The 26,767-nt window shown below is 41.4% G+C and overlaps 1 protein-coding gene across 1 annotated transcript in view; it reads left to right on the top strand.

Annotated features, from left to right (window-relative positions):
• Positions 1–26,767, top strand: part of DDX10 (DEAD-box helicase 10) — an 856,778-nt gene that overhangs the window by 185,204 nt on the left and 644,807 nt on the right. The window contains exon 11 of the mRNA XM_053708541.1: positions 2,643–2,730. Within this exon, the coding sequence (XP_053564516.1) occupies positions 2,643–2,730 (88 nt within the window). The remainder of the gene's footprint in view (positions 1–2,642; positions 2,731–26,767) is intronic.

The raw sequence follows: 26,767 nt of genomic DNA, 5'->3' as shown, positions 1-26,767 counted from the left end.
GGGCCTCCTTTTGTTCGTCCTTCCTGGATTGTATTCTTATTGAATACAAGTTTTACAGATTGGGTCACAACTGTGGCATATGTCAATCATCAATATGGACTCGCAGTTCCTTAGCAATTGAGAAGTATCTTGAATACATTCTTAGATGGAATTCATCTCCTGTCTAATCCCTATGATTCATATCTCAGGTTTAGACACTCAGCCGCCAGACTTTACGTCCGGGAGACTGCTATCTTTATATAGATGTGTTTTCTCAGTTTCCAAGGTACTTTTTCAGGTCCAGGGATCCTCAGGCGGAGATGGTGTATACATTAGCAGTGTCTTGGTTTTGCAACCTGGCTACATGTTTCCTCCTCTGTTTTTTTTTCTTCAGTGGGTGATCTCCAAGATCGTATTGGAACAGTCTCATGTGTTTCTAATGGCATCAACATGGCCTCACAAGTTTGGTATGTGGATCTTGTCCAGTTGCCATCCTTGGCCGCTTTTTCTTTGGCCAGCCCTCTTGTTTCAAGGGCCGTTTTTTCCATCGGGATCTCAAATTACTAATTTGTAGGTATGGAAATTGATTAGTGTTTAGTCATAGAGGTTTCTCTGACCACTATGTTGCAGGCTTATAAGTCTGTTTCAAGGAATATGTATTATAGGGTTTGGAAAACCTATATTTTATGGTGTTCTTTTCATAAATTCTCTTGGCATTCTTTTAGAATTCCAAGGATTTTACAGTTTCTACAGGATGGTTTGGATTAAGTTTGTCTACAATTTTTTTGAAGGGACAAATCTGTTCTTTCTGTTTATTTCCTGATATTCACTGTTTTGTTCATGCTCTGGTTTGTATCAAGCCTGTTAAGTTATTAATTTCTTCTTTTTTGGAGTCTTTATCTGGTTTAAGGATTTTGTAGGCTCTTTCTTTTGATCTTATACTTTCTTTGAGGATTATCTACTTTCTTGGAAAATGTTGTTTCTCTTGGTTATCTCTTCTGCTAGAAGAGTTTCTCATTTATCAGCCCTCTCTTGTGTGTCTCCTTATTTGTTTTTTTCATCTAGATAAGTTGTTTTGTGGACTTCTTTATTTTTTCTCTTCCTAAGGTTGTGAACTTGAACAACATTAGAGGAATTGTTGTTTCTTCTTTGTGTCCTAATCCTAAAGAATTCTTTGAGAGTCCTTTTACATCCTTTGGCTGGTGGTAAGAGCTTTATAATTCTATATCGATCTAGTCTATTGGTTATTTTTCTGGTTCCAGAAAAGGTTAGAAAGCCTCTGCCATTTCTTTGGCATCCTGGTTAAAACTTTTGTTTCTCAAGGCTTATTTGGAGGCAGGGCAAGGCTCCGCCTCAGATTTACAGCTCATTCTACTAAGTACAGTCTCCATTTCTTGGGCTTTTTTCAGAATGAAGCTTGGGTTGATCAATTTGCAAAGCAGTAATTTGGTCTTCTTTGCAACTTTTATTGTTTTTACCATTTTTATATATTTTGCTTCTTCTGAAGCAGCCTTTGGTAGAAAAGGTCTTCAGGCAGCTGTCTCAGTTTGATTCTACTGCTTTTGATTTGCTTTTTCAGGAAAAACTTAATTATTGTGTGGATTTAATTTATTAGTGGAAATAGCTGTTATTTTATCCCTCCCTCTCTAGTGACTCATCTGTGGACTTCCACATCTTGGGTATTTCTATCCCATACGTTACTAGCTCATGGACTCTTGCCAGTTACATGAAATAAAACATAATGTATGTAAGAACTTACCTGATAAATTAATTTGTTTCATATTGTCCATGAGGCCCACCCTTTTTTGGTGGTTATGTTTTTTTTTTTTATATATAAAAGCACAATTATATTTCCAGTTCCTCATTTTGTATGCTTTTTTACTCCTGTTATCACCTCACTATTTGGCTATTCGTTAAACTGAGTTGTTGGTGTGGTGGGAGGTGTATTTATAGGCATTTTGAGGTTTGGGAAACTTTGCCCCCTCCTAGTAGGAATGTATATCCCATATGTCACTAGCTCATGGACTCTTGCAAATATGAAAGAAATGAATTTATCAGCTAAGTTCTTACATATTTTTTTTTACTGTATTTTTAGATCAGTATCTGTACATATTCTTCTTTATAGTAGTGTCTATTACACACAGTTATATGAAAATTGGTGTATTCTGTCCCTTTAAACACACAGTACTGCAGGCTCAGTAGTCTTAAAATGACCTGCTCTAACAGATTTGAGCATATCATTTTTCATCTATCATGTAATCAAGCACAGCAAAGTAGACAAGACAATTCAAAGTCAGAGAGGATAGTGGAAGTGCATCAAAGGTAAATAGTAAAGACCAGTGAAACATTTGTTCACAAAGTTTTAATGATGGTCAATCATGCTTTTATTTAAAATACTGTTTTGAGAATTCCCAAAATAAAGATTCCAAAAGTGTCGTAGTAATCAAAAGTGAAAATTATAAAGTACTATAGAGTCATTAGGTTTGTGTTTTTGTTTTTCAAATTAATGAGCCTAAAACCCTGTGAAATTCTAAAAGCATATTCTGAATTATACACTAATTGGAAAACAAATTAAAATTGAATTAGATTATACTGCTGAATTACATAATTGTGAATTATTTTTTTAAGTCATTTTAATTCTCTTCATATGATTTACATTTCAGAATTAACCCTGAGAAGCTGTTAGATGTGCGTGATCGGTTGCAAGCTTTTTTGGCACAAGAGCAAGAACTGAAAGAGCGAGCTCAACGAGTAGGTATCCAGAAACCCATGTGTGTAAATGTATGTATGTATTTATCTGTACAGGTGTATAGCTTCATCACATAATTAACTTGCATCATAATAAATATTTAGAACAAGTGTCAGATAATTTAATAGATGCAAAAAATAATTTTGTCTGAATCATTTATTGTGGAAAATTCTTTATTTTATTTAGTACAAAATTAGTTCTTGGGGTTGTTTATTTTGGCCAAATTTGACAACACTTTTTTTTTTTTTTTGTCAATAGAAATGTTTTAACACAGTATTTCATTTGGGGGGCATGATCATCTTCAGGGCAGCAGAGGATCTTGGGCAGCAGCTTAATCTTAAAGGGACACTGAACCCAAATTTTTTCTTCGGTGATTGAGAGCGTGAAATTTTAAGCAACTTTCTAATATACTCCTATTTATAAAATTTTCTTCTTTCTCTTGGTATCTTTATTTGAAAGGCAAGAATGTAAGTTTAGAAGCCGGCCCATTTTTGGTGAACAACTTGGGTTGTTCTTGCTGATTGGTGGATAAATGCACCAATAAACAAGTGTTGTCCAGAGTACTAAACCAAAAATTGTCTGGCTCCTTAGCTTAGATGCATTATTTTTCAAATAAAGATAGCAAAAGAATGAAGAAATTTTGATCATAGGAGTAAATTAGAAAGTTGCTTAAAATTGCATGCTCTAGCTGACTCATGAAAGAAAATGGGTTCAGTGTCCCTTTAAATAAAGTTCAAGTAGTAGATAATGCTACTGCTCCAAGCCAGCAGTTTTATATTGGGATCTTTGTTTAGCTGATTATGCAAAGATGTTAGGCAAGACTACTTTTAATATAAACTTCCTAAGCCTTTAGTTCACAAGCAAAGTTTTGCTTTTTGACAAAGGTAATAGTATACATATTGTCTTTCCTAAGATATGGAGAGTCCACAACGTCATTCAATTACTAGTGGGAATATCACTCCTGGCCAGCAGGAGGAGGCAAAGAGCACCACAGCAAAGCTGTTAAGTGTCCCTCCCCTACCCATAATCCCCAGTCATTATCTTTGCCTCTGTCAATGGAGGAGGTGAAGTTTGGTGTCTGAAGAAATTAATTCCTTTTTCAGGTACTTTTCCCTGCAAGCAAGCATTTAGGTTTAGCTGAGTCCACGTCAATCTCTTCAGTAGAGTAGTGGGGGCTTTTAGGCAGTTAGGAAGTTGTGAGGTAGTCCTTGCTTTGTTTCCTAACACATTGCTGCCCATGGTACTGAAAGCCAGAGTTGGTTACTCTGTATATACAGGTGAAACTTGAAAAATTAGAATATTGTGCAAAAGTTTAATTGATTTAACTAATGCAACTTAAAAGGTGAAACTAATATATGAGAGAGACTCATTACATGCAAAGCAAGATAGTTCAAGCCGTGATTTGTCATAATTGTGATGATTATGGCTTACAGCTCATGAAAACCCAAAATCCACAATCTCAGAAAATTAGAATATTGTGAAAAGGTGCAATATTCTAGGCTCAAAGTGTCCCACTCTAATCCGCTAATTAAGCCATAACACCTGCAAAGGGTTCCTGAGCCTTTAAATGGTCTCTGTCTGGTTCAGTAGGAATCACTATCATGGGAAAGACTGATGACCTGACAGTTGTGCAGAAAACCATCATTGACACCCTCCATAAGGAGGGAAAGCCTCAAAAGGTAATTGCAAAAGAAGTTGGATGTTCCCAAAGTGTTGTATCAAAGCACATTAATAGAAAGTTATGTGGAAGGGAAAAGTGTGGAAGAAAAAGGTGCACAAGCAGCAGGGATGACCGCAGCCTGGAGAGGATTGTCAGGAAAAGGTTATTCAAAAGTGTTGGGGACTTTCACAAGGAGTGGATTGAGGCTGGAGTCAGTGCATCAAGAGCCACCACACACAGACGGATCCTGGACATGGGCTTTAAATGTTGTATTCCTCTTGTCAAGCCACTCCTGAACAACAAACAACGTCAGAAGCGTCTTACCTGGGCTAAAGAAAAACAGACCTGGTCTGTTGCTCAGTGGTCCAAAGTCCTCTTTTCTGATGAGAGCAAATTTTGCATCTCATTTGCAAACCAAGGACCCAGAGTATGGAGGAAGAATGGAGAGGCACACACTGCAAGATGCTTGAAGTCCAGTGTGAAGTTTCCACAGTCTGTGTTGATTTGGGGAGCCATGTCATCTGCCTGGTGTTGGTCCACTGTGCTTCATTAAGTCCAGGGTCAAAGCAGCCGTCTACCAGGAGATTTTGGAGCACTTCATGCTTCCTTATGCAGACAAGCTCTATGGGGATGCTGACTTCATTTTCCAGCAGGACTTGACACCTGCCCACACTGCCAAAAGCACCAAAACCTGTTTCAATGACCATGGGATTACTGTGCTTGATTGGCCAGCAAACTCGCCTGACCTGAACCCCATAGAGAATCTATGGGGCATTGCCAAGAGAAAGATGAGACATGAGACCGAACAATGCAGAAGAGCTGAAGGCCGCTATTGAAGCTATTGTAACCTCTGAGGGTGAAATCTCAGATTCAGACAGTATTATTCCTTCATCTGATACTGAAGGAGTAAACTTCAGATTTAAGCTTGAACACCTTTGTGTACTGTAAAATTAGGTATTGGCTACTATGGACGACTACGATACTTCTGTCGTTGTCAACCCTAAGAAGTCTAGTAAACTTAATAAATACTATGATGTTCCTTCCTCTGTGGAAGTTTTTCCTGTCCCAGACCACGTGACAGAGGTTATTTCACAGGAATGGGAGAAGCCAGGGATTCCTTTCTCCCCGTATATTAAAAGATGTTTCCTGTTGTGGACTCCATTAAAGATTCCTGGTGCACAGGGGCCTAAAAGAACTACGATCCCATATAAGGATCCTTTGGACAAAAAGCTGGAAGCTTATTTGAAGAAGATATATGTTCATCAAGGTCTTCAATGGCAACCTGCAGTTTGTATTGCCACAGTAGCAAGTGCGGCATCCTTTTTGGTGTGACGCCTTGTCTCAATCATTTTTAGTAGAGACTCCTTTGAAGGAGATACAAGATAGGATTAAGGCTCTCAAACTACCCAATTCATTTATTTCTGATGCTAACATGCAAGTTATTAGACTGGTGTCTGTCTTCACTGTCTTAGCCCGCAGGGCATTGTGGCAAAAATCTTAACTGTTACCTCTAAGTCCAAGCTTCTCGCGCTTCCTTACAAGGGGACCTTGTTTGGACCTGGTCTGGTAGAAATAATTTCTGATATTACGGGTGGAAAATGGTCTTTTCTATCGCAAGACAAGAAGAACAGACTCAAAGGACGTCAAAGTAATTTTCGTTCCTTTCGTAGCTTCAAAGGTCAAAAGTCTTCCTCTCTTAGATTAAAGATTTAGATTAGTTTTAGATTAAGGGATAGCAAGTTAGCATGAAAAGTCTGCCGCTGGTCCGGGTTCGGATCAAGTTGGGGGGCAGACTTTCCCTGTTTTGTCAAGCGTGGAGACAAGATGTCCCAGATCCTTGGTCTGTGGACATAGTATCTCAGGGTTACAAAATTAAAATTCAGAACTTTCTCTCCCAGTGGCAGATTCCACCTCTCAAGATTATCTGCAGACTAGGTAAAAAGAGAGGCATTCTTGAACTGCGTTCACGACCTCTCCTCCCTGGGAGTGATTGTTCCATTTCCATTAAGGGAACAGGGTCTAGGATTCTATTCAAATCTGTTTGTGGTTCCCAAAAAAAGAGGGAACTTTTCGACCCATTTTAGACCTAAAGTGCCTCTACAAGTTTCTCAGGGTACCGTCCTTCAAAATGGAAACCATTTGTTCCATTCTTCCTTTGGTCCAAGAGGGTCAGTTTATGGACGTGTATCTGCATGTTCCCATCCACAGGGATCATCACAAATTCCTAAATTTCGCCTTTCTAGACAAACACTTTCAGTTTGTGGCTCTTCAGTTTGGCTATGCCACTGCTCCCAGAATTTTCTCAAAGGCTCTGGGGACTCTCTTGGCAGTGATCTGGTCCCGGGAAATTGCAGTGGAGCCATACCAGGACAAAATATTGGTTCAGGTGCCATCTTTTCAATAAGCAAACTCTCATACAGAGATCTTGTTGTCTTTTCTTCGTTCCCACGGTTGGAAAGGGAATCTGGATAAGTGTTCCCTTGTTCCAGCTACAAGGGTGGTTTTCTTAGGGACTATAATAGATTTTCTTTCTATGAAAAATTTTCTGACGGAGGTCAGAAAATCCAAAATTCTTTCCTCTTGCCTCTCTCTTCAGTCTTCTGTTTGGCCATCAGTGGCTTAATGTATGGAGGTAATTGGTCTGATGGTCGCTTCCATGGGCATCATTCCCTTTGCTTGAATCCATTTGAGAGCTCTGCAATTATGCATGCTCAGACAATGGAACAGAGACCATTCGGATCTGTCTCAGAAGATAGATTTTGACCAGTCGACAAGAGACTCTCGTGGTGGCTTTCTCAGGACCATCTGTCTCAGGACACATGCTTCCGCAGACTTTCCTGGGTGATTGTCACCATGGACGCCAGCCTGCTAGTCTGGGGAGCAGTCTGGGTCTCGTTAAAGACGCAGGGACTATGGACTTGGGAGAAGTCTGCTCTCCCCATAAACATCTTGGAGTTGAGAGCGATTTTACAATGCTCTGATGGCTCTGATCCTTAGCCATGAAGGAGGTGGCACGGATTATTCAGAGGGTTTGAAGCTCACAATTGTTGTCTATTTGCCATCCACATTCCTGGAGTGGACAACTGGGAAGCGGATTTCTTGGGCAGACAAACATTTCATCCCGGGGAGTGAGTTTTCCATCCGGAGTTGTTCTCCAGGTTAACCCTCAAATGGGGGGTGCCGGAGTTGGATCTGATGGCGTCTCGGCAGAATGCCAAGCTTTCAAGGTCAAGAGATCCTCAGGCCACTATTATAGATGCTCTGGCGGTTCCTTGGGATTTTGGTATAGCATACCTGTTTCCTCCGTTTGCGCTCCTTCCACGAGTTATTGCTCGTATCAGACAAGAGAGCATCACAAATTCTAATAGCTCCTGCATGGTCTTGCAGGATCTTGTATGCAGACCTAGTGAATATATCTTCTCGGCCGCCTTGGAGGTTGCCTCTGAGGAAGGACCTTCTAACTCGGGGTCCATTCCTCCATCCAAATTTAGTTTCTCTGAAGCTGACTGCTTGGAGATTGACCGCTTAGTTCTGTCTAAGCGCGGATTTTCTGAGTCGGTCATTGAGACCATGATCCAGGCTTGCAAGCCTGTTACTCGAAAAATTAACCATAAGATATGGCTTGAATACCTTAATTGGTTTGAATCTAAGGTCTACTCTTGGGGTAGGGTCAGGATTACTAGAATTTTGTCTTTTGTCCAGGAAGGTCTGGAGAAAGGGTTGTCGGTCAGTTCTCTGAAAGGTCAGATTTCTGCATTATCTATTTTTTTTTACACAAGCGTCAGGCGGATGTGCCAGATGTCAAATCTTTTTATCAGACCTGTGTGTTTAAACCTGTTGCTCCTCCTTGGAGCCTTAATCTTGTTTTTAAAGTTTTGCAGCAGGCTCCGTTTGAGCCAATAGTTGCTATCTTTAAAGGTTTTGTTTCTTATTGCTATCTTTTCTGCTCGGAGAGTTTAGGAAATATCGGTTTTGCAGTGTGATTCGTCTTACCTTATCTTTCATGCGGATAAGGCGGTTCTTCGTACTAAATTGGGGTCTCTTCCTAAAGTGGTTTCGGATAGAAATAATAATCGGGAAATGGTTGTTCCTTCTCTCTGTCCCAATCCTCCTCATAATGAACGTCTGTTGCACAACTTGGATGTTGTGCATGCTCTAAAATTCTACATACAGACGAGTAAGGATTTTCACCAGTCTTCTTCCCTGTTTGTTTCTCAGGAAAGCGTAAGGGTCAGAAGGCTACTTCTCTTTCCCTCTGGTTGAGAAGTATGATTCGTTTTGCTTATGAGACTGCTGGACAGCAGCCTCCTGAGAGAATTAAAGCTCATTCCACTAGGGCCGTCTCTTCTTCTTGGGCTTTCAAAGATTAAGCTTCTGTGGAACAGCTTTGCAAGGCTGCAACTTGGGCCTCTCTGCATACTTTTTACAAATTTTACAAATTTTATACTTTTGCCTCGGCTGAGGCCTCTCTTGGTAGAAAGGTTCTTCAAGCGGTGGTGCCTTCTATTTAGGTCTTCCTGTCTTGTTCTCCCTCTCTGTTCATTCTGTGTCCTCTAGCTTGGGTATTGGTTCCCACTACTAATTGAATGACGTTGTGGACTTTCCATATCTTAGGAAAGAAAACAAAATGTATGCTTACCGTATAAATTTCTTTCTGGATATGGAGAGTCCATGACCCCACCCTTTATTAAGATAGTTATTTTTTTTTTTACTAAACCTCCGGCACCTCTCCACCTTTGTGTTCTTTTTCCATTTCCCTTTGGTCGAATGACTGGGGATTATGGGTAGGGGAGTGACACTTAACGGCTTTGCTGTGGTGCTCTTTGCCTCCTCCTGCTGGCCAGAAGTGATATTCCCACTAGTAATTGAATGTCGTTGTGAACTATCCATATCCGGAAAGAAAGAAATTTATTAATAATAAAGACAAATTTCTTTAAAAAAAAAGAAAAAACAAAAAGAAACCAGTATTATTTATTTATTTATTTTTTTCCTTTCATATTTTCCCAAGCCTTTTTCCCCCTCTCTCATATCTACTAAAAAGCCTTATAGTGGACAGACATGTCATGTTAATAGGGTTGAGATAACACAAAGGGGCAGTTGTTACACTAAAAAAGAAAGCTTAAAGGTACACTCAACTTCAAAATTTAAAACACCTTTTACTACCCATTCCCCAGATTTGCACAACCATCATTGTTATATTAACATACTTTAAACCCTTTTAAATCTCTAAATATCTGACTGTTTCTAAGCCACTATAGACCGCCTCTTATCTCAATGCATTTTAAAAGCTTTTCACAGCAAGCCACTGCTAGTTCATGTGTGCCTTATAGATAACAGTGTGCTCACTACAGTTGAGTTATGCAGGAAACAGCACTAATTTGCTAAAATGCAAGTTTGTAAAAAGCACTGAGTTTTATTACTATTATTTCCAAAAAATTTTGCGAAGATGGGACTTGCTACTGTCGTGTTAACAAAGCGATAAGGTAACAAATTAGGGAGATCTATGGGAAAGGGGGATAATAAATAATAAAAGTATAATGCAAAGTTGTTTTACTTAGCCTAATTTAGACTTTTTTATATTACAATCCCAAAGTGATTACTGTTCCTTTAATGGTTAGATACCCTAGCAAGAGTACACACCTGTCTCATAAGGTTTTACAGCGAATCAAAGAATAGTTTGATTTACTACTGTTGCACATCTGAATGCCAAAGGGTTTAAAATACAATATATGTAATTACAATAAATAGAAAATAAACTATATGATTGTAATTGTATTTTGTACCCTCTGGCACTACATGTTTTTCTATTCACTTCACTTTGGAAGATTTATACTCAGCTGTTGTTTCAATAATAGAGTTGTGTGGACCTTTATTTTTTTCTCCAGATTATATTTTAACAGGATCCTAAATTCTATATGATTTGCAACATCACATGTACATAAATGCAGGGGCATTTCTATTATGTATTTTCAAACACATCTATCTTCCTCAAAAGAACATTGTGCACTTTACTTTCAAAAATATCAAATTAATAGAAAGGCTTTATGAAGAAAAAAAGATGCACGGTTTATTTTTTATAAACGTGTACTTAAATATGTCTCGCTCATTATTTTTTTAAACGTGCAGTAAGTCAGAACTGAATTTAAATGGGTTGAATAGGGCATGCCATTTTAAACGACTTTTCAATTTACTACTTTTATCATTATTTCTTAGTTCTGTTAGTATCCTTTGTTAAAAAGTAATCCTGGGTAGTCTCAGGAGTGTGCACTTGTCTTTCGCCATCTGGCAGCAAGGTTTCTTTCATGTAATTAGCAAGAGTCCATGAGCTAGTGACGTATGGGATATACATTCCTACCAGGAGGGGCAAAGTTTCCCAAACCTCAAAATGCCTACAAATACACCCCTCACCACACCCACAAATCAGTTTTATAAACTTTGCCTCCTATGGAGGTGGTGAAGTAAGTTTGTGCTAGATTCTACGTTGATATGCGCTCCGCAGCAGGTTGGAGCCCGGTTTTCCTCTCAGCGTGCAGTGAATGTCAGAGGGATGTGAGGAGAGTATTGCCTATTTGAATGCAGTGATCTCCTTCTACGGGGTCTATTTCATAGGTTCTCTGTTATCGGTCGTAGAGATTCATCTCTTACCTCCCTTTTCAGATCGATGATATACTCTTATATATATACCATTACCTCTGCTGATTTTCGTTTCAGTACTGGTTTGGCTTTCTACAACATGTAGATGAGTGTCCTGGGGTAAGTAAGTCTTATTTTCTGTGACACTCTAAGCTATGGTTGGGCACTTTTTTATAAAGTTCTAAATATATGTATTCAAACATTTATTTGCCTTGACTCAGGATGTTCAACATTCCTTATTTTCAGACAGTCAGTTTCATATTTGGGATAATGCATTTGAATAAAAAAAAATTTTCTTACCTTAAAATTTGACTTTTCCCTGTGGGCTGTTAGGCTCGCGGGGGCTGAAAATGCTTCATTTTATTGCGTCATTCTTTTTTCTGTTTCCGGCGTCATACGTGTCGCCGGAAGTTGCGTCATTTTTGACGTTTTTGCGCCAAAAATGTCGGCGTTCCGGATGTGGCGTCATTTTTGGCGCCAAATAATGTGGGCGTCTTATTTGGCGCTAAAATAATATGGGCGTCACTTTTGTCTCCACATTATTTAAGTCTCATTTTTTTATTGCTTCTGGTTGCTAGAAGCTTGTTCACTGGCATTTTTTCCCATTCCTGAAACTGTCATTTAAGGAATTTGATCAATTTTGCTTTATATGTTGTTTTTTCTATTACGTATTGCAAGATGTCCCATGTTGAAGCTGAGTCAGAAGATACTTCTGGAAAATCGCTGCCTGGTGCTGGAGCTACCAAAGCTAAGTGTATCTGCTGTAAACTTTTGGTAGCTGTTCCTCCAGCTGTTGTTTGTATTGAATGTCATGACAAACTTGTTAATGCAGATATTTCCTTTAGTAAAGTTACATTACCTGTTCCATCAACACCTAATACTCAGAGTGTTCCTGATAACATAAGAGATTTTGTTTCTAAATCCATTAAGAAGGCTATGTCTGTTATTCCTCCTTCTAGTAAACGTAAAAAGTCTTTTAAAACTTCTCATTTTTCAGATGAATTTTTAAATGAACATCATCATTCTGATTCTGATAATGGTTCTTCTGGTTCAGAGGATTCTGTCTCAGAGGTTGATGCTGATAAATCTTCATATTTATTTAAAATGGAATTTATTCGTTCTTTACTTAAAGAAGTCCTAATTGCATTAGAAATTGAGGATTCTGGTCCTCTTGATACTAAATCTAAACGTTTAGATAAGGTTTTTAAATCTCCTGTAGTTATTCCAGAAGTTTTTCCTGTTCCTGGTGCTATTTCTGAAGTAATTCCCAGGGAATGGAATAATTTGGGTAATTCATTTACTACTCCTAAACGTTTTAAGCAATTATATCCTGTGCCATCTGACAGATTAGAATTTTGGGACAAAATCCCTAAGGTTGATGGGGCTGTCTCTACTCTTGCTAAGCGTACTACCATTCCTACGGCAGATGGTACTTCCTTTAAGGATCCTTTAGATAGGAAAATTGAATCCTTTCTAAGAAAAGCTTACTTGTGTTCAGGTAATCTTCTTAGACCTGCTATATCTTTGGCGGATGTTGCTGCAGCTTCAACTTTTTGGTTGGAAGCTTTAGTGCAACAAGTAACAGATCATAATTCTCATAGCATTATTATTCTTCTTCTACATGCTAATAATTTTATTTGTGATGCCATCTTTGATATCATTAGAGTTGATGTCAGGTATATGTCTCTAGCTATTTTAGCTAGAAGAGCTTTATGGCTTAAAACTTGGAATGCTGATATGTCTTCTAAGTCTACTCTGCTTTCCCTTTCTTTCCAGGGTAATACATTATTTGGTTCTCAGTTGGATTCTATTATCTCAACTGTTACTGGAGGGAAAGGAACTTTCTCTTGTTAAGTGTATCCAGTCCACGGATCATCCATTACTTATGGGATATTAACTCCTCCCCAACAGGAAGTGCAAGAGGATTCACCCAGCAGAGCTGCTATATAGCTCCTCCCCTAACTGCCATTACCAGTCATTCTCTTGCACCCAACGAATAGATAGGATGTGTGAGAGGACTGTGGTGATTATACTTAGTTTCATACCTTCAATCAAAAGTTTGTTATTTTATAATAGCACCAGAGTGTGTTATTCCTTCTCTGGTAGAATTTGAAGAAGAATCTACCTGAGTTTTTCTATGATTTTAGCCGGAGTAGTTAAGATCATATTGCTGTTTCTCGGCCATCTGAGGAGAGGTAAACTTCAGATCAGGGGACAGCGGGCAGATTAATCTGCAAAGAGGTATGTAGCAGCTTATTATTTTCTGACAATGGAATTGATGAGAAAATTCTGCCATACCGATATAATGTAAACTCAGCCTTAAATGCAGTAGCAGCAACTGGTATCAGGCTGTCATGTATGTATATTTTACACTTCAGTATTCTGGGGAATGGCACTTCACTGGAATTATACTGTATGCATAAGACTTTAGCCTAATTTGCAGGGACTAGCAACAGGCTTTTTAATAACACTCAATTTATTAATGTTAAACGTTTTTTGCTGGCATGTAAAATCGTTTAATTTTCTGAGGTACTGGGTGAAAAAAAATGTTTTGGGCACTATTTTTTTCCACTTGGCAGTCGTTTTATTTAATTTATGACAGTTTACTGATCTCTCTCACTGTTATGTGTGAGGGGGAGAGGTGCTTTTGCTACGCATCAAAAAATTCAGTCAGAAGTTTATTGTCTTCCCTGCATGATCCAGTTCAGAACTCAGGGGTCTTCAAAACTTGTTTTGAGTGAGGTAATCACTCACAGCAGAGCTGTGAGATTGTAGTTGACTGTGATAAAAAAACGTTTATTTCTCCAACATAGGTGTGTCCGGTCCACGGCGTCATCCTTACTTGTGGGATATTCTCTTCCCCAACAGGAAATGGCAAAGAGCCCAGCAAAGCTGGTCACATGATCCCTCCTAGGCTCCGCCTACCCCAGTCATTCTCTTTGCCGTTGTACAGGCAACATCTCCACGGAGATGGCTTAGAGTTTTTTAGTGTTTAACTGTAGTTTTTATTATTCAATCAAGAGTTTGTTATTTTGAAATAGTGCTGGTATGTACTATTTACTCAGAAACAGAAAAGAGATGAAGATTTCTGTTTGTATGAGGAAAATGATTTTAGCAACCGTCACTAAAATCCATGGCTGTTCCACACAGGACTGTTGAGAGCAATTAACTTCAGTTGGGGGAACAGTGTGCAGTCTCTTGCTGCTTGAGGTATGACACATTCTAACAAGACGATGTAATGCTGGAAGCTGTCATTTTCCCTATGGGATCCGGTAAGCCATGTTTATTACGATCGTAAATAAGGGCTTCACAAGGGCTTATTAAAACTGTAGACTTTTTTTGGGCTAAATCGATTCATTATTAACACATATTTAGCCTTGAGGAATCATTTTATCTGGGTATTTTGATATAATAATATCGGCAGGCACTGGTTTAGACACCTTATTCTTTAGGGGCTTTCCCAAAGCATAAGCAGAGCCTCATTTTCGCGCCGGTGTTGCGCACTTGTTTTTGAGAGGCATGACATGCAGTCGCATGTGAGAGGAGCTCTGATACTTAGAAAAGACTTTCTGAAGGCGTCATTTGGTATCGTATTCCCCTTTGGGCTTGGTTGGGTCTCAGCAAAGCAGATACCAGGGACTGTAAAGGGGTTAAAGTTCAAAACGGCTCCGGTTCCGTTATTTTAAGGGTTAAAGCTTCCAAATTTGGTGTGCAATACTTTTAAGGCTTTAAGACACTGTGGTGAAAATTTGGTGAATTTTGAACAATTCCTTCATGTTTTTCGCAATTGCAGTAATAAAGTGTGTTCAGTTTAAAATTTAAAGTGACAGTAACGGTTTTATTTTAAAACGTTTTTTGTACTTTGTTATCAAGTTTATGCCTGTTTAACATGTCTGAACTACCAGATAGACTGTGTTCTGAATGTGGGGAAGCCAGAATTCCTATTCATTTAAATAAATGTGATTTATGTGATAATGACAATGATGCCCAAGATGATTCCTCAAGTGAGGGGAGTAAGCATGGTACTGCATCATTCCCTCCTTCGTCTACACGAGTCTTGCCCACTCAGGAGGCCCCTAGTACATCTAGCGCGCCAATACTCCTTACTATGCAACAATTAACGGCTGTAATGGATAATTCTGTCAAAAACATTTTAGCCAAAATGAACACTTATCAGCGTAAGCGCGGCTGCTCTGTTTTAGATACTGAAGAGCATGACGACGCTGATAATAATATTTCTGAAGGGCCCCTAACCCAGTCTGATGGGGCCAGGGAGGTTTTGTCTGAGGGAGAAATTACTGATTCAGGGAACATTTCTCAACAGGCTGAACCTGATGTGATTGCATTTAAATTTAAGTTGGAACATCTCCGCATTCTGCTTAAGGAGGTATTATCCACTCTGGATGATTGTGACAAGTTGGTCATCCCAGAGAAACTTTGTAAAATGGACAAGTTCCTAGAGGTGCCGGGGCTCCCAGAAGCTTTTCCTATACCCAAGCGGGTGGCGGACATTGTTAATAAAGAATGGGAAAGGCCCGGTATTCCTTTCGTCCCTCCCCCCATATTTAAAAAATTGTTTCCTATGGTCGACCCCAGAAAGGACTTATGGCAGACAGTCCCCAAGGTCGAGGGAGCGGTTTCCACTTTAAACAAACGCACCACTATACCCATAGAGGATAGTTGTGCTTTCAAAGATCCTATGGATAAAAAATTAGAAGGTTTGCTTAAAAAAATGTTTGTTCAGCAAGGTTACCTTCTACAACCAATTTCATGCATTGTCCCTGTCGCTACAGCCGCATGTTTCTGGTTCGATGATCTGCTAAGAGCGGTCGATAGTGATTCTCCTCCTTTGGAGGAGATTATGGACAGAATCAATGCTCTCAAATTGGCTAATTCTTTCACCCTAGACGCCACTTTGCAATTGGCTAGGTTAGCGGCTAAGAATTCTGGGTTTGCTATTGTGGCGCGCAGAGCGCTTTGGTTGAAATCTTGGTCGGCTGATGCGTCTTCCAAGAACAAGCTACTTAACATTCCTTTCAAGGGGAAAACGCTGTTTGGCCCTGACTTGAAAGAGATTATCTCTGATATCACTGGGGGTAAGGGCCACGCCCTTCCTCAGGATCGGCCTTTCAAGGCAAAAAATAAACCTAATTTTCGTCCCTTTCGTAGAAACGGACCAGCCCAAGGTGCTATGTCCTCTAAGCAAGAGGGTAATACTTCTCAAGCCAAGCCAGCTTGGAGACCAATGCAAGGCTGGAACAAGGGAAAGCAGGCCAAGAAACCTGCCACTGCTACCAAGACAGCATGAAATGTTGGCCCCCGATCCGGGACCGGATCTGGTGGGGGGCAGACTCTCTCTCTTCGCTCAGGCTTGGGCAAGAGATGTTCTGGATCCTTGGGCGCTAGAAATAGTCTCCCAAGGTTATCTTCTGGAATTCAAGGGACTTCCCCCAAGGGGGAGGTTCCACAGGTCTCAGTTGTCTTCAGACCACATAAAAAGACAGGCATTCTTACATTGTGTAGAAGACCTGTTAAAAATGGGAGTGATTCATCCTGTTCCATTAAGAGAACAAGGGATGGGGTTCTACTCCAATCTGTTCATAGTTCCCAAAAAAGAGGGAACGTTCAGACCAATCTTAGATCTCAAGATCTTAAACAAGTTTCTCAAGGTTCCATCGTTCAAGATGGAAACCATTCGAACTATTCTTCCTTCCATCCAGGAAGGTCAATTCATGACCACGGTGGATTTAAAGGATGCGTATCTACATATTCCTATCCACAAGGAACATCATCGGTTCCTAAGGTTCGCATTCCTGGACAAACATTACCAGTTCGTGGCGCTTCCTTTCGGATTAGCCACTGCTCCAAGGATTTTCACAAAGGTACTAGGGTCCCTTCTAGCTGTGCTAAGACCAAGGGGCATTGCTGTAGTACCTTACTTGGACGACATTCTGATTCAAGCGTCGTCCCTTCCTCAAGCAAAGGCTCACACGGACATTGTCCTGGCCTTTCTCAGATCTCACGGATGGAAAGTGAACGTGGAAAAGAGTTCTCTATCCCCGTCAACAAGGGTTCCCTTCTTGGGAACAATAATAGACTCCTTAGAAATGAGGATTTTTCTGACAGAGGCCAGAAAAACAAAGCTTCTAGACTCTTGTCGGATACTTCATTCCGTTCCTCTTCCTTCCATAGCTCAGTGCATGGAAGTGATCGGGTTGATGGTAGCGGCAATGGACATAGTTCCTTTTGCGCGCATTCATCTAAGACCATTACAACTGTGCATGCTCAGTCAGTGGAATGGGGACTATACAGACTTGTCTCCGAAGATACAAGTAAATCAGAGGACCAGAGACTCACTCCGTTGGTGGCTGTCCCTGGACAACCTGTCACAAGGGATGACATTCCGCAGACCAGAGTGGGTCATTGTCACGACCGACGCCAGTCTGATGGGCTGGGGCGCGGTCTGGGGATCCCTGAAAGCTCAGGGTCTTTGGTCTCGGGAAGAATCTCTTCTACCGATAAATATTCTGGAACTGAGAGCGATATTCAATGCTCTCAAGGCTTGGCCTCAGCTAGCGAGGGCCAAGTTCATACGGTTTCAATCAGACAACATGACAACTGTTGCGTACATCAACCATCAGGGGGGAACAAGGAGTTCCCTAGCGATGGAAGAAGTGACCAAAATCATTCTATGGGCGGAGTCTCACTCCTGCCACCTGTCTGCTATCCACATCCCAGGAGTGGAAAATTGGGAAGCGGATTTTCTGAGTCGTCAGACATTGCATCCGGGGGAGTGGGAACTCCATCCGGAAATCTTTGCCCAAGTCACTCAGCTGTGGGGCATTCCAGACATGGATCTGATGGCCTCTCGTCAGAACTTCAAAGTTCCTTGCTACGGGTCCAGATCCAGGGATCCCAAGGCGGCTCTAGTGGATGCACTAGTAGCACCTTGGACCTTCAAACTAGCTTATGTGTTCCCGCCGTTTCCTCTCATCCCCAGGCTGGTAGCCAGGATCAATCAGGAGAGGGCGTCGGTGATCTTGATAGCTCCTGCGTGGCCACGCAGGACTTGGTATGCAGATCTGGTGAATATGTCATCGGCTCCACCTTGGAAGCTACCTTTGAGACGAGACCTTCTTGTTCAGGGTCTGTTCGAACATCCGAATCTGGTTTCACTCCAGCTGACTGCTTGGAGATTGAACGCTTGATTTTATCGAAGCGAGGGTTCTCAGATTCTGTTATTGATACTCTTGTTCAGGCCAGAAAGCCTGTAACTAGAAAGATTTACCACAAAATTTGGAAAAAATATATCTGTTGGTGTGAATCTAAAGGATTCTCTTGGGACAAGGTTAAGATTCCTAGGATTCTATCCTTCCTTCAAGAAGGATTGGAAAAAGGATTATCTGCAAGTTCCCTGAAGGGACAGATTTCTGCCTTGTCGGTGTTACTTCACAAAAAACTGGCTGCTGTGCCAGATGTTCAAGCCTTTGTTCAGGCTCTGGTTAGAATTAAGCCTGTTTACAAACCTTTGACTCCTCCTTGGAGTCTCAATTTAGTTCTTTCAGTTCTTCAGGGGGTTCCGTTTGAACCCTTGCATTCCGTTGATATTAAGTTATTATCTTGGAAAGTTTTGTTTTTAGTTGCAATTTCTTCTGCTAGAAGAGTTTCAGAATTATCTGCTCTGCAGTGTTCTCCTCCTTATCTGGTGTTCCATGCAGATAAGGTGGTTTTACGTACTAAACCTGGTTTTCTTCCAAAAGTTGTTTCTAACAAAAACATTAACCAGGAGATTATCGTACCTTCTCTGTGTCCGAAACCAGTTTCAAAGAAGGAACGTTTGTTGCACAATTTGGATGTTGTTCGCGCTCTAAAATTCTATTTAGATGCTACAAAGGATTTTAGACAAACATCTTCCTTGTTTGTTGTTTATTCTGGTAAAAGGAGAGGTCAAAAAGCAACTTCTACCTCTCTCTCTTTTTGGATTAAAAGCATCATCAGATTGGCTTACGAGACTGCCGGACGGCAGCCTCCCGAAAGAATCACAGCTCATTCCACTAGGGCTGTGGCTTCCACATGGGCCTTCAAGAACGAGGCTTCTGTTGATCAGATATGTAGGGCAGCGACTTGGTCTTCACTGCACACTTTTACCAAATTTTACAAGTTTGATACTTTTGCTTCTTCTGAGGCTATTTTTGGGAGAAAGGTTTTGCAAGCCGTGGTGCCTTCCATTTAGGTGACCTGATTTGCTCCCTCCCTTCATCCGTGTCCTAAAGCTTTGGTATTGGTTCCCACAAGTAAGGATGACGCCGTGGACCGGACACACCTATGTTGGAGAAAACAGAATTTATGTTTACCTGATAAATTACTTTCTCCAACGGTGTGTCCGGTCCACGGCCCGCCCTGGTTTTTTTAATCAGGTCTGATAATTTATTTTCTTTAACTACAGTCACCACGGTACCATATGGTTTCTCCTATGCAAATATTCCTCCTTAACGTCGGTCGAATGACTGGGGTAGGCGGAGCCTAGGAGGGATCATGTGACCAGCTTTGCTGGGCTCTTTGCCATTTCCTGTTGGGGAAGAGAATATCCCACAAGTAAGGATGACGCCGTGGACCGGACACACCGTTGGAGAAAGTAATTTATCAGGTAAACATAAATTCTGTTTTCTGTTTTTTTTTTTTTTTTTTTTTTTTTCTGCTATCAGGGTTAGTTATCCTTTGCTAATGGGAGCAATCCTTTGCTAAAATTGTGTTTTTTACAAAGATTTGATGCTATAACTTTTCAGTTTATTAATTTTCAACTGTCATAACTTTTTCTGTGCTTCTTATAGGCACAGTACGTTTTCATATTATAGTAAATTACTTAAAGTATTTCCAAGTTGCTAGTTTATTTGCTAGTGTGTTAAACATGTCTGATTCAGAGGAAGATATCTGTGCTATATGTGCTAAAGCCAATAGAAATTTATGTACTAACTGTATTGATGCTACTTTAAATAAAAGTCAATCTGTACAAATTGAACATATTTCACCAAACAACGAGGGGAGAGTTATGCCGACTAACTCGCCTCACGTGTCAGTACCTGCATCTCCCGCTCGGGAGGTGCGTGATATTGTAGCGCCGAGTACATCTGGGCGGCCATTACAAATCACATTACAGGATATGGCTACTGTTATGACTGAAGTTTTGGCTAAATTACCAGAACTAAGAGGTAAGCGTGATCACTATGGGGTGAGAACAGAGTGCGCTGATAATATTAGGGCCATGTCAGACACTGCGTCACAATTTGCAGAACATGAGGACGGAGAGCTTCATTCTGCGGGTGACGGTTCTGATCCAAACAAACTGGATTCAGATATTTCAAATTTTAAATTTAAGCTGAAAAACCTCCGTGTATTACTAGGGGAGGTGTTAGCGGCTCTGAATGATTGTAACACAGTTGCAATACCAGAGAAAATGTGTAGGTTGGATAAATATTTTGCGGTACCGGCGAGTACTGACGTTTTTCCTATACCTAAGAGACTTACTGAAATTGTTACTAAGGAGTGGGATAGACCCGGTGTGCCGTTCTCACCCCCTCCGATATTTAGAAAGATGTTTCCAATAGACGCCACCACACGGGACTTATGGCAAACGGTCCCTAAGGTGGAGGGAGCAGTTTCTACTTTAGCTAAGCGTACCACTATCCCGGTGGAGGATAGCTGTGCCTTTTCAGATCCAATGGATAAAAAGTTAGAGGGTTACCTTAAGAAAATGTTTGTTCAACAAGGTTTTATATTGCAACCTCTTGCATGCATTGCGCCTGTCACGGCTGCAGCAGCATTTTGGTTTGAGTCTCTGGAAGAGACACTTGAATCAGCTCCATTAGATGAGATTACACACAAGCTTAAAGCCCTTAAGTTAGCTAACTCATTTATTTCAGATGCCGTAGTACATTTAACTAAACTTACGGCTAAGAATTCCGGATTCGCCATTCAGGCACGCAGAGCACTGTGGCTAAAATCCTGGTCAGCTGACGTTACTTCTAAATCTAAATTGCTTAATATACCTTTCAAAGGGCAGACCTTATTCGGGCCCGGGTTGAAAGAAATTATCGCTGACATTACAGGAGGTAAAGGCCATGCCCTGCCTCAAGACAGAGCCAAACCTAAGGCTAGACAGTCTAATTTTCGTTCCTTTCGTAATTTCAAAGCAGGAGCAGCATCAACTTCCTCTGCACCAAAACAGGAAGGAGCTGTTGCTCGCTACAGACAAGGCTGGAGACCTAACCAGTCCTGGAACAAGGGCAAGCAGGCCAGGAAACCTGCTGCTGCCCCTAAGACAGCATGAATCGAGGGCCCCCGATCCGGGAACGGATCTAGTGGGGGGCAGACTTTCTCTCTTCGCCCAGGCTTGGGCAAGAGATGTCCAGGATCCCTGGGCGTTAGAGATCATATCTCAGGGATACCTTCTAGACTTCAAATTCTCTCCCCCAAGAGGGAGATTTCATCTGTCAAGGTTGTCAACAAACCAAATAAAGAAAGAGGCGTTTCTACGCTGCGTACAAGATCTTTTATTAATGGGAGTGATCCATCCGGTTCCGCGGTCGGAACAAGGACAAGGTTTTTACTCAAATCTGTTTGTGGTTCCCAAAAAAGAGGGAACTTTCAGGCCAATCTTGGATTTAAAGATCCTAAACAAATTCCTAAGAGTTCCATCGTTCAAAATGGAAACTATTCGGACAATTTTACCCATGATCCAAAAGGGTCAGTACATGACCACAGTGGATTTAAAGGATGCTTACCTTCACATACCGATTCACAAAGATCATTACCGGTATCTAAGGTTTGCCTTTCTAGACAGGCATTACCAGTTTGTAGCTCTTCCATTCGGATTGGCTACGGCTCCGAGAATCTTCACAAAGGTTCTGTGTGCTCTTCTGGCGGTACTAAGACCGCGAGGAATTGCGGTAGCTCCGTACCTAGACGACATTCTGATACAAGCTTCAAGCTTTCAAACTGCCAAGTCTCATACAGAGTTAGTACTGGCATTTCTAAGGTCGCATGGATGGAAGGTGAACGAAAAGAAGAGTTCTCTCTTTCCACTCACAAGAGTTCCCTTCTTGGGGACTCTTATAGATTCTGTAGAAATGAAGATTTACCTGACAGAAGACAGGTTAACAAGCTTCAAAATGCATGCCGTGTCCTTCATTCCATTCAACACCCGTCAGTAGCTCAATGCATGGAGGTGATTGGCTTAATGGTAGCAGCAATGGACATAGTACCCTTTGCACGCCTACATCTCAGACCGCTGCAATTGTGCATGCTAAGTCCGTGGAATGGGGATTACTCAGACTTGTCCCCTACTCTGAATCTGGATCAAGAGACCAGAAATTCTCTTCTATGGTGGCTTTCTCGGCCACATCTGTCCAGGGTGATGCCATTCAGCAGGCCGGACTGGACAATTGTAACAACAGACGCCAGCCTACTAGGTTGGGGCGCTGTCTGGAATTCTCTGAAGGCTCAGGGACAATGGAATCAGGAGGAGAGTCTCCTACCAATAAACATTCTGGAATTGAGAGCAGTTCTCAATGCCCTTCTGGCTTGGCCCCAGTTAACAACTCGGGGGTTCATCATGTTTCAGTCGGACAACATCACGACTGTAGCTTACATCAACCATCAGGGAGGGACAAGAAGCTCCCTAGCAATGATGGAAGTATCAAAGATAATTCGCTGGGCAGAGTCTCACTCTTGCCACCTGTCAGCAATCCACATCCCGGGAGTGGAGAACTGGGAGGCGGATTTCTTAAGTTGTCAGACTTTTCATCCGGGGGAGTGGGAACTTCATCCGGAGGTCTTTGCCCAAATACTTCGACGTTGGGGCAAACCAGAGATAGATCTCATGGCGTCTCGACAGAACGCCAAGCTTCCTCGTTACGGGTCCAGATCCAGGTATCCGGGAGCGGTTCTGATAGATGCTTTGACAGCACCTTGGACCTTCGGGATGGCTTATGTGTTTCCACCCTTCCCGATGCTTCCTCGATTGATTGCCAGAATCAAACAGGAGAGAGCATCAGTGTTTCTAATAGCACCTGCATGGCCACGCAGGAATTGGTATGCAGATCTAGTGGACATGTCATCCTGTGCACCTTGGTCGCTACCTCTGAAACAGGACCTTCTGATCCAGGGTCCCTTCAAACATCAAAATCTAATTTCTCTGAAGCTGACTGCTTGGAAATTGAACGCTTGATTTTATCAAAACGTGATTTTTCTGAGTCAGTTATTGATACCTTAATACAGGCTAGGAAGCCTGTTACCAGAAAGATTTACCATAAGATATGGCGCAAATACTTATATTGGTGCGAATCCAAGAGTTACTCATGGAGTAAGGTTAGGATTCCGAGGATATTGTCTTTTCTACAAGAAGGTTTAGAAAAGGGTTTATCCGCTAGTTCTTTAAAGGGACAGATTTCAGCTCTGTCCATTCTTTTACACAAACGTCTGTCAGAAGTTCCGGACGTTCAAGCTTTTTGTCAGGCTTTAGCTAGGATCAAGCCTGTGTTTAAAACTGTTGCTCCACCATGGAGTTTGAACTTAGTTCTTAATGTTTTACAGGGGGTTCCGTTTGAACCCCTTCATTCCATTGATATCAAGTTGTTATCTTGGAAAGTTCTGTTTTTAATGGCGATTTCCTCGGCTCGAAGAGTCTCTGAGTTATCTGCCTTACATTGTGATTCTCCTTATCTGATTTTTCATTCAGACAAGGTAGTTCTGCGTACTAAACCTGGGTTCCTACCTAAGGTGGTCACTAACAGGAATATCAATCAAGAGATTGTGGTTCCATCTTTGTGTCCTAATCCTTCTTCGAAAAAGGAACGTCTGCTACACAATCTAGATGTAGTCCGTGCCCTGAAATTTTATCTACAGGCAACTAAGGATTTTCGACAAACGTCTTCCCTGTTTGTCGTTTATTCTGGTCAGAGGAGAGGTCAAAAAGCTTCGGCTACCTCTCTCTCCTTTTGGCTTCGTAGCATAATACGGTTAGCCTATGAGACTGCTGGACAGCAGCCTCCTGAAAGAATTACAGCACATTCTACTAGAGCTGTGGCTTCCACTTGGGCCTTTAAGAATGAGGCTTCTGTTGAACAGATTTGCAAGGCTGCAACTTGGTCTTCTCTTCATACTTTTTCCAAATTTTACAAATTTGACACTTTTGCTTCTTCGGAGGCTGTTTTTGGGAGAAAGGTTCTTCAGGCAGTGGTTCCTTCCGTATAAAGAGCCTGCCTGTCCCTCCCGTCATCCGTGTACTTTAGCTTTGGTATTGGTATCCCATAAGTAATGGATGATCCATGGACTGGATACACTTAACAAGAGAAAACATAATTTATGCTTACCTGATAAATTTATTTCTCTTGTAGTGTATCCAGTCCACGGCCCGCCCTGTCACTTTAAGGCAGGTAATTTTTCCATTAAACTACAGTCACCACTGCACCCTATGGTTTTCCTTTCTCTGCATGTTTTCGGTCGAATGACTGGTAATGGCAGTTAGGGGAGGAGCTATATAGCAGCTCTGCTGGGTGAATCCTCTTGCACTTCCTGTTGGGGAGGAGTTAATATCCCATAAGTAATGGATGATCCGTGGACTGGATACACTACAAGAGAAATAAATTTATCAGGTAAGCATAAATTATGTTTTTTTACCACAGGATAAAAAATCTAAAGGTAAATTTAGGTCTAATAATCGTTTTCGTTCCTTTCGTCACAACAAGGAACAAAAGCCTGATCCTTCATCCTCAGGAGCGGTATCAGTTTGGAAACCATCTCCAGTCTGGAATAAATCCAAGCCTTTTAGAAAATCAAAGCCAGCTCCTAAGTCCACATGAAGGTGCGGCCCTCATTCCAGCTCAGCTGGTAGGGGGCAGATTACGTTTTTTCAAAGAAATTTGGATCAATTCCGTTCACAATCTTTGGATTCAGAATATTGTTTCAGAAGGGTACAGAATTGGCTTCAAGATAAGGCCTCCTGCAAAGAGATTTTTTCTTTCCCGTGTCCCAGTAAATCCAGCGAAGGCTCAAGCATTTCTGAAATGTGTTTCAGATCTAGAGTTGGTTGGAGTAATTATGCCAGTTCCAGTTCTGGAACAGGGGCTGGGGTTTTATTCAAATCTCTTCATTGTACCAAAGAAGGAGAATTCCTTCAGACCAGTTCTGGATCTAAAAATATTGAATCGTTATGTAAGGATACCAACATTCAAAATGGTAACTGTAAGGACTATCCTGCCTTTTGTTCAGCAAGGGCATTATATGTCTACAATAGATTTACAGGATGCATATCTGCATATTCCGATTCATCCAGATCACTATCAGTTTCTGAGATTCTCGTTCCTAGACGAGCATTACCAGTTTGTGGCTCTGCCGTTTGGCCTAGCAACAGCTCCAAGAATTTTTACAAAGGTTCTCGGTGCCCTTCTGTCTGTAATCAGAGAACAGGGTATTGTGGTATTTCCTTATTTGGACGATATGTTGGTACTTGCTCAGTCTTCACATTTAGCAGAATCTCATACGAATAGACTTGTGTTGTTTCTTCAAGATCATGGTTGGAGGATCAATTTACTAAAAAGTTCATTGATTCCTCAAACAAGGGTAACCTTTTTGGGTTTCCAGATAGATTCAGTGTCCATGACTCTGTCTTTGACAGACAAGAGACGTCTAAAATTGATATCAGCTTGTCGAAACCTTCAGTCACAATCATTCCCTTCGGTAGCCTTATGCATGGAAATTCTAGGTCTTATGACTGCTGCATCGGACGCGATCCCCTTTGCTCGTTTTCACCTTCGACCTCTTCAGCTCTGTATGCTGAACCAGTGGTGCAGGGATTACACAAAGATATCTCAATTAATATCTTTAAAACCGATTGTACGACACTCTCTGACGTGGTGGACAGATCACCATCGTTTAGTTCAGGGGGCTTCTTTTGTTCTTCCGACCTGGACTGTAATCTCAACAGATGCAAGTCTTACAGGTTGGGGAGCTGTGTGGGGGTCTCTGACGGCACAAGGGGTTTGGGAATCTCAGGAGGTGAGATTACCGATCAATATTTTGGAACTCCGTGCAATTTTCAGAGCTCTTCAGTCTTGGCCTCTTCTAAAGAGAGAATCGTTCATTTGTTTTCAGACAGACAATGTCACAACTGTGGCATACATCAATCATCAAGGAGGGACTCACAGCCCTCTGGCTATGAAAGAAGTATCTCGAATTCTGGTTTGGGCGGAATCCAGCTCCTGTCTAGTTTCTGCGGTTCATATCCCAGGTATAGACAATTGGGAAGCGGATTATCTCAGTCGCCAAACGTTGCATCCGGGCGAATGGTCTCTTCACACAGAGGTATTTCTTCAGATTGTCCAAATGTGGGGACTTCCAGAAATAGATCTGATGGCCTCTCATCTAAACAAGAAACTTCCCAGGTATCTGTCTAGATCCAGGGATCCTCAAGCGGAAGCAGTGGATGCATTGTCACTTCCTTGGAAGTATCATCCTGCTTATATCTTTCCGCCTCTAGTTCTTCTTCCAAGAGTGATCTCCAAGATTCTGAAGGAATGCTCGTTTGTTCTGCTGGTAGCTCCAGCATGGCCTCACAGGTTTTGGTATGCGGATCTTGCCAACCGTGGACGCTTCCGTTAAGACCAGACCTTCTGTCGCAAGGTCCTTTTTTCCATCAGGATCTCAAATCCTTAAATTTAAAGGTATGGAGATTGAACGCTTGATTCTTA

The sequence above is a fragment of the Bombina bombina genome, chromosome 3 (genome assembly GCF_027579735.1).
Source record: "Bombina bombina isolate aBomBom1 chromosome 3, aBomBom1.pri, whole genome shotgun sequence".
NCBI classification, from domain to species: Eukaryota; Metazoa; Chordata; class Amphibia; order Anura; family Bombinatoridae; genus Bombina; species Bombina bombina.
Note: the sequence above shows the minus strand (reverse complement) of the source record. Positions and strands in the feature narration are given on the sequence as shown.